General features: G+C 40.9%; 1 protein-coding gene across 2 annotated transcripts; it reads left to right on the top strand.

Moving 5' to 3' along the window:
- Positions 1–220: 220 nt before the first annotated feature.
- GPR33 (G protein-coupled receptor 33) lies at positions 221–5,385 on the top strand. 2 transcript variants are annotated; one of them, XM_009427456.2, is made up of 2 exons: positions 221–363; positions 4,288–5,385. In XM_009427456.2, the coding sequence occupies exon 2, from the start codon at positions 4,294–4,296 to the stop codon at positions 5,293–5,295; it is 1,002 nt and encodes a 333-aa protein (XP_009425731.1). In that variant the 5' UTR covers positions 221–363; positions 4,288–4,293; the 3' UTR covers positions 5,296–5,385. The 2 variants fall into 2 exon arrangements, with proteins under 2 accessions (XP_009425731.1, NP_001074257.2); NM_001080788.2 differs by lacking the exon at positions 221–363 and having other exon boundaries at positions 4,294–5,295.
- Positions 5,386–8,101: the final 2,716 nt, after the last annotated feature.

Below are 8,101 nucleotides of genomic sequence, written 5' to 3'. Positions count from 1 at the left end.
CCTCCTGCCTCGGCCTCCCAAAGCACTGGGACTACAGGTGTGAGCCACTGCACTTGGTCACTTACAGATTTTTTTTAATGCCCCTCAAAATGGAGAAATAATTTGAAGAAGTACTCATTTCTCTATACCTCTATAGCAGTAAATTCCACAGAAAAAAAGGAACCAAAAAGAGGAAAAGACCTCACTGAGTATTTAAGTAATAGCAAGTTCAAGCTTGGGGAGTAGCATCAGCAAGAAGAAAGACATATGAAATGAAGGCAAAGTGTCACTGATTTTGTTCACTCTGTTCCTAGTGAGAAATTGATGGTGTAGAGTCACTTTGGCCTGCTCAAGACCAATCTGGCATGAAGATACAGCTCCGAGGTAAGATTCTCTGGACTAGTAGGTTTATCCTAGAGCTATCATCCGAATTGACCCTCTAGGCTTATTGCACATCAGCTTCCCGAGGCTCCTGTGGCCTTCCCCTGCGCCAGCAGCTCAGTGTTCCCAAGTGGAGGTGGGGTCTTCCTGAAAGCCGCCTATGGCTGGGCACGGTGGCTCATGCCTGTAATCCCAGCACTTTGGGAGGCTGAGGCGGGCAGATCACAAGGTCAGGAGTTCAAGACCAGCCTGGCCAATATGGTGAAACCCCATCTCTACTAAAAATACAAAATTTAACCAGGCATGGTGGCAGGTGACTGTAGTCCCAGCTACTGAGGAGGCTGAGGCAGGAGAATCACTTGAACCCAGGAGGCGGAGGTTGCAGTGAGCCAGGATCACGCCATTGCACTCCAGCCTGGGGGACAGAGCAAGACTCCGTCTAAAAAAAAACAAAACAAACAAACAAAAAAAAAACTGAGGGGCTTAGCAGGAGAAAAAGGCTCAACGAGTTATCTAAACTTGCAGAGCTGGTAAGTGGTAGAGGTAGGATACAAACCCAGGTCTGTGGGATGTCAGAGTCTGAGATCTGCCCCATTTATTTATTCTCAAGTACTTTAACATCATTTTAAAGGTGTTTAAGGATGAAGAAATCTCCTGGTTATGTGCAATAAATCAGAATTCCTAGGAAACTTTATATGATATTCAGAATCACTACCAACATTGATCAGAAAAGTTTTACTATGATTTTGCCCATGTTCTACATTACTTTCAGATGTCCTTCTAGAGCTCAGATGCACAATTAAAAAAAATCTTTCCTATAATTCGGGTATCTAGTTTCTCATATGCACACACATAAAGAGACCACACGCATACAACACAAACACACAAACACTACACATACACACATTCCACAGAAAAACATACAAAGACCACAGACACATACATACACAGAGATCACACAAATACACTGAGATACACATACACTGATCACAGACACACCTCTACACATACTCCATGGATAAAAACACCACAGAGACTTTGATTCCCCAGAACCACCACCAACACAAGACAGCTGAGGGTTAATGGGGAAAAGGGACACTATACCATATCAAAGCATAGCAAATAGATTATAATTATTAGACATTCCTATTTTTAAATCCCCTGTGTCATTTCTGCTTCTCGGAATACTTCATTGACCCTTTCTCCTCTGTAGGGCTCCTAACATCCTGCTGAGTTTTTTTCTGTGCTGCCTGTCTTAAAATCATCCTCGTCTTCCACCCTCTTCTTAAGGTCCCAGGGCCTTCACAAAACCTCTCTCTCAAGTTCTCATTCTTTTATTTGCCATTGCCTGTCCATTTCATACGCTTCAGACTCCACTTTTTATTCCCAAAGAAGACTACTAAGGTATTTTCATGAAGAATCATTTTTCTACTTTAGAGAAAAATTTTGCAACTCCCTTAGAAGGCAGAATTAACTTAGGAAGTTGTGATTTTTGAATAGCAATTATGGCTGGGCACGGCAGCTCATGCCTCTAATCCTAGCACTTTGGGAGGCTGAGGTGGGAGGATCACTTTAGGCCAGGAGTTCAAGAGCAGCCTGGGTATCACAGCAAGACCCTTTTCTCTACAAAGAATTTTAAAATTAGCCAAATGTGGTGCTGCACACCTGTGATCCCAGCTATCTGGAGGCTGAGGCAGGAGGATTGATGAAGCCCAGGAGTTCCATGCTGCAGTGAGCTAGGATCGTGCCACTGCACTCCAGCCTGGGTGACAGAGAGAGACCCTGTCTCTAAAAAATAAACAAAAATAAAATAAATAGCAATTATCTTACTTCTCTGTATATATTCTTAGAATGTTTTTGTTTAGTGAGGAAAAAAGCATCATTAATAATTTCCATTGCTTTATCCAATTTATCTAAAACCAATTTGCTGATATGACTCTGTTATAACAGCTATTTTCCAAAATATTCTCAGGTTTATATTTTTGATACCATGGGATCCATTATCCAAGAAATTGGATATTTTAGATAATCAAACACTCTGATTCATGAAGCATTACTTAAAACACTACATATGAATTACCGAGTTTCAAAGAAGTAATATAAAACAGTAGTAGAGTTTCCCACCTGGTACAATGGAGGCATGGTGGGAAATATTGATGGATAAGACATGTAACCCTACAAAGCCTCACTTTCCCCTCTGTTCAAAGATTTGCTTCACAGGCTTTGCAAGGAAAAACAGAATTTTTTTTTTTTTTTTTTGAGACAGAGTCTCGCTCTGTCACCAGGCTGGAATGCAGGGGCACCATCTCGGTTTGGCTCACTGCAACCTCTGCCTCCCAGGTTCAAGCGATTGTCCTGCCTCAGCCTCCCGAGTAGCTGGGACTACAAGCACACACCACCACACCCAGCTAATTTTTGTATTTTTGGTAGAGACGGGGTTTCACCATGTTGGCCAGGATGGTCTCGATCTCCTGACCTTGTGATCCGCCCGCCTCGGCCTCCCAAAGTGCTGGAATTACAGGCATGAGCCACCGTGCCCGGCCAGAAATGATTTTTATAGAAAGTTCCTGGCATACCACAAATATTGGATAAATATGAGTTTGGTGACTTTTCTCCTTTTTGTCCCCTCCTCAAGAATGAACTATTAATATTACTACATTTGGCCAGGCGCAGTGGCTCACGCCTGTAATCCCAGCACTTTAGGAGGCCAAGGTGGATGGATTACCTGAAGTCAGGAGTTTGAGACCAGCCTGGCCAACATGGCAAAACCCTCTCTCTACCAAAAATACAAAAATTCACCGGGCGCGGTGGTGAGTGTCTGTAATCCCAGCTACTCAGGAGGCTGAGACAGGAGAACAGCTCGAACCCAGGAAGCAGAGGTTGCAGTAAGCCAAGATCATGCTACTGCACTCCAGCCTGCGTGACAAAGCAAGACTCTGACTCAAAAAAAAAAAAAAAATTACTACATCTTACAATACACTTCCCTCTTTTGTTGATGATTCTGAAGGTACTTCACAATCTTGTAGTGGCTTACAGCTCCCATATGAATATTAGTTATTACTGTTATGTGCTGAGTATTAGAATACCAGACAATAGTATTTACTATATATAATTAGCTCATGAGAGAAATCTAATTATAAAACCCATAACTACTAATTTGCAACATTGCTATTATTTTTGTTATTCAAATTCATTTCATTAGCTACTTTTGCCCTCACAAGTCAAATAAGACTCATTCTACATTGCCTTATTCAAGAAGTTTTGCCCATCAAAAAGTGTCAGACTTCTGGTTAACGTCCAAGTAGAAGATTTTTGGCCACAAGCAGTGCCTCACACCTGTCATCCCAACACTTTGCGAGGCCAAGCGGGAAAATCACTTGAGTCCAAAAGTTCAAGACCAGGCTGGGCAACATAGTGAGACCCCATCTCTACAAAACAAACAAACAAAAAAATTATCCAGCCTGGTAGTGTGCACCTGTAGTCCCAACTCCTTGGAAGGCTGAGGCAGGAGGAGTCCTTGAGCTCAGGAGGTTGAGGCTGAGTGAGCTGTAATCACTCCACTGCACTCCAGCCTGGGTGACAGAGTGAGATCCTATCTCAGAAAAAAAAAATAGATTTTTAACTACCTAATTATTGAACAATTGTCAAAATGTCCCAACATTTACTTCTTTTCACATTTATTTCATTTCATCCATATATTTCTATTTTTGATGCTCAGATTCATCTGATCTTAATTCCTCATTAAAACATAAAAGTATAGACCTTAGAAAAATATTTGATTTGCAGAAATATTTTGCTTACTGCTGTTAAAATATTATCATTTGGACTAGAAGTATCACTATGTAAAAAATTACTCTTTAAATTTTTACATTTAACCTTTTCTTTTGCTTTTTCTTGTTGTTATTTTCACTGTTTCTCACTCCACAGGTCATTATGGATCTGATCAACTCTACTGATTACCTGATCAATGCCTCTACTTTAGTAAGAAACAGCACTCAGTTTCTAGCTCCTGCATCAAAAATGATTATTGCCCTTTCTTTGTACATTTCATCTATAATTGGTACCATCACCAATGGCCTCTATCTATGGGTGCTAAGATTCAAGATGAAACAGACTGTCAATACTCTCTTATTTTTTCATCTCATTCTCTCATATTTTATTTCAACAATGATTCTGCCATTTATGGCCACCTCCCAACTTCAAGACAATCACTGGAACTTTGGAACTGCCTTGTGCAAGGTCTTCAATGGCACTTTGTCTCTGGGGATGTTCACCTCTGTTTTCTTCCTTTCGGCCATCGGTCTTGATCGTTACCTTCTCACTCTTCACCCAGTGTGGTCCCAGCAGCACCGAACCCCGCGCTGGGCTTCCAGCATTGTCCTGGGAGTCTGGATCTCAGCCGCTGCCCTCAGCATCCCCTATTTGATTTTCAGACAGACACATCATGACCGTAAAGGAAAGGTGACTTGCCAAAATAACTATGCTGTGTCTACTAACTGGGAAAGCAAGGAGATGCAAGCATTAAGGCAGTGGATTCATGTGGCCTGTTTCATCAGCCGCTTCTTGCTGGGCTTTCTTCTGCCTTTCTTCATCATCATCTTTTGTTATGAAAGAGTAGCCAGCAAGGTGAAAGAGAGGAGCCTGTTTAAATCCAGCAAGCCCTTCAAAGTTATGATGACTGCCATTATCTCTTTCTTTGTGTGTTGGATGCCCTACCATATACACCAGGGCTTACTTCTCACTACGAACCAGTCACTACTTTTAGAGTTGACTTTGATACTTACAGTGCTAACCACTTCTTTCAACACTATCTTTTCCCCCACACTCTACTTATTTGTTGGGGAGAACTTCAAAAAGGTCTTCAAGAAGTCCATTCTTGCTCTGTTTGAGTCAACATTTAGTGAAGATTCTTCTGTAGAAAGGACACAAACCTAAACTCAGAAGCCTAAATTTAAATTCTAGATTCTTAAGCAAACATGCACTTGGTCAATTATACCAATAGAGATATACCTTCTGCTTTTGTATGCTATAGTCCCTATATTAGAGAGATAACTAGGCTGTACTATAGTTAGATCTCTGAGCAATAAAAGGGCTGCAAGAAAACAAGCAATTTGCAAGATCATGCTGCAAATGTGATTCTTTTCTTTTCTTTTCTTTTTTTTGAGGCAGAGTCTCACTCTGTCGTCCAGGCTGGAGTTCAGTGTGCAATCTAGCTTCACTGCAAACTCCACCTCCCAGGTTCAAGTGATTCTTGTGCCTCAGCCTCCCAAGTAGCTGGGACTACAGGTGTACACCACCATGCCCAGCTAATTTTTTTATTTTTTATTTTTATTTTTTATGAGAAGGAGTCTCGCTCTGTCATCCAGGCTAGAGTGCAGTGGTGCGATCTCGGCTTACTGCAAGCTCCACCTTCCAGATTCAAGCCATTCTCCTGCCTCGGGCACCTGAGTAGCTGAGACTACAGGCGCCTGCCACCACGCCTGGCTAATTTTTTGTATTTTAAGTAGAGACAGGGTTTCACCATGTTAGCCAGGATGGTCTCGATCTCCTGACCTCGTGATCCGCCCACCTCGGCCTCCAAAACTGCTGGGATTACAGGCGTGAGCCACCACACCCAGCCATGCCCAGCTAATTATATTTTTAGTAGAGATGGGATTTCGCCCATATTGGCCCGTCTGGTCCCAAACTCCTGGTGCCAAGTGATCCGCCTGCCTCAACCTCCCAAAGTGTTGGGGTTATAGGCATGAGCCACTGTGCTGGACCTATGATTATTTCGACTCATTTTTTATTGTGGAAAAATATGTGTAACATAAGATTTACCATTTTCACCATTTTTAGTGAACATTTCAGTGGCATTAATTATATTCACAAAATTGTACAACCATCACCACCATCTATTTCCAAAATTTTTCATCATTCCAAGGACAAACTCTGTGCCCATTAAGTAGTAACTCCCTATTCCTCCTCCCCCTGGTCCCTAATAATCTCCAGTCTACTTTCTGTCTCTATGAATTTGCCTATTCTAGATGTTTCATATATGTGAAATTATACAGTATTTACCCTTTTGTGTCTGACTTACTTCACTCAGCAAAATGTTTTCAAGGTTCATCTGTGTTGTTGCAGTATCAGAATTTCATTCTCTTTTTACAGCTGAATTATATTTTATTGTATGTATATACCATAATTTTTAAATCCAGCCATCTGTTGTGTTGTTTCCACCTTTTGACTATTGTCAATAAAGCTACTATTATTGTGAATAAAGCTACTATTAACATTTGTATATAAGTATTTGTGTCAGTCCTTGTTTTCAATTATTGTAGGTATATACCTAAGAGTGGAATTACCGGTTCAAATGGTAATTTTATGTTTAACTTTTTGAGAAATCATAAAGCTTTTCAATTTGCACCATGTTACATTCCCACCAGCAATGTATAAACGTTTTAGTTTCCCCACATCTGTGCCAACACTTGTTATTTTCCTTTTTTTAATTCTAGTGTAGTCATTCTGGTAGGTTGAATCAATCTTCTTGCCTCAGCCTCTGGAGTACCTGGGACTACAGGCACACACCACCATGTCCAGCTAAAACTTTTGATTTTTGAAGCTAGGAATATCAATTGCCAAATATCAATAGTATCCAAGGATTTGAATTTTCTGTCACAGAATCTTCTGACAGACATTTGGACAGAGCTCCCTCATTATTTAGTAACATCTAAATTATTTAACTGGTATGAATAAAACTTAACGTGGAAGTAACAAGGCACTTATCTCTTTTTTTTTTTTTTTTTTTTGAGACGGAGTCTCGCTCTGTTGCCCAGGCTGGAGTGCAGTGGCATGATCTCGGCCCATTGCAAGCTCCGTCCCCCGGGTTCACACCATTCTCCTGCCTCAGCCTCTCGAGTAGCTGGGACTACAGGCGCCCATCACCATACCTGGCTAATTTTTTTGTATTTTTAGTAGAGACGGGGTTTCACCATGTTAGCCAGGATGGTCTTGATCTTCTGACCTCATGATCCGCCCACCTTGGCCTCCCAAAGTACTGGAATTACAGGCATGAGCCACCGCGCCCGGCCACAAGGCACTCATCTTGTTACATCCATGTTAAAGCATAAAGACACTTCTACTTTAGTGTTTTAATTATTAAGGCATCTTAACTGTCTTTTTCTAATATTTATAGAGTAAGCTATCTCCAAAATTTGGGGCTAAAATAATGTTCAAGAATCTGCCTGTTGTCGTAGACTTAATTTTATAAATGCAATAACAATATTAATTTGTGTTCTCTGATTTTCAGGTTATGTTTCAAGCTTTGTGTACTAAGTGACAGCACCTAAGTTATGTAGAACCACATAATATCACTCACCTATTGTCTTTGTATTTAGTTAATTCTATCAATCAATCAATACATGTCAATCAATAGGTAGTCCTGTCAATTCTAAATCAACTGAACTATCTAGTTAGTTCAACTGATACAACATGGAGATATTTGGGTCACATCCCACACTCAGTCCCTGAATACACCAGCATGCTTTGTACAAAGCATTCCAAACCGCAAGCATATAGCCTACGCAGAAATCCCCAAAACGTATGATATGAATTACAAGGAGATACAGAAAGAAGAAAATTAATCTTCATGACTAACTTTTTATAGAGAAAGTAAGAGTAGTTTGGTGTCCTAGAAATCCTGCTAATTGACGCGGTATCAGGGCTCCCCTGGGCAATTGGGGGCTTGGTCTCTCTTACTTGG

Source organism: Pan troglodytes, chromosome 15 (genome assembly GCF_028858775.2).
Source record: "Pan troglodytes isolate AG18354 chromosome 15, NHGRI_mPanTro3-v2.0_pri, whole genome shotgun sequence".
NCBI classification, from domain to species: domain Eukaryota; kingdom Metazoa; phylum Chordata; class Mammalia; order Primates; family Hominidae; genus Pan; species Pan troglodytes.
The sequence above is the reverse complement of the archived record's forward strand: the minus strand, read 5'-3'. Positions and strand labels throughout refer to the sequence as shown.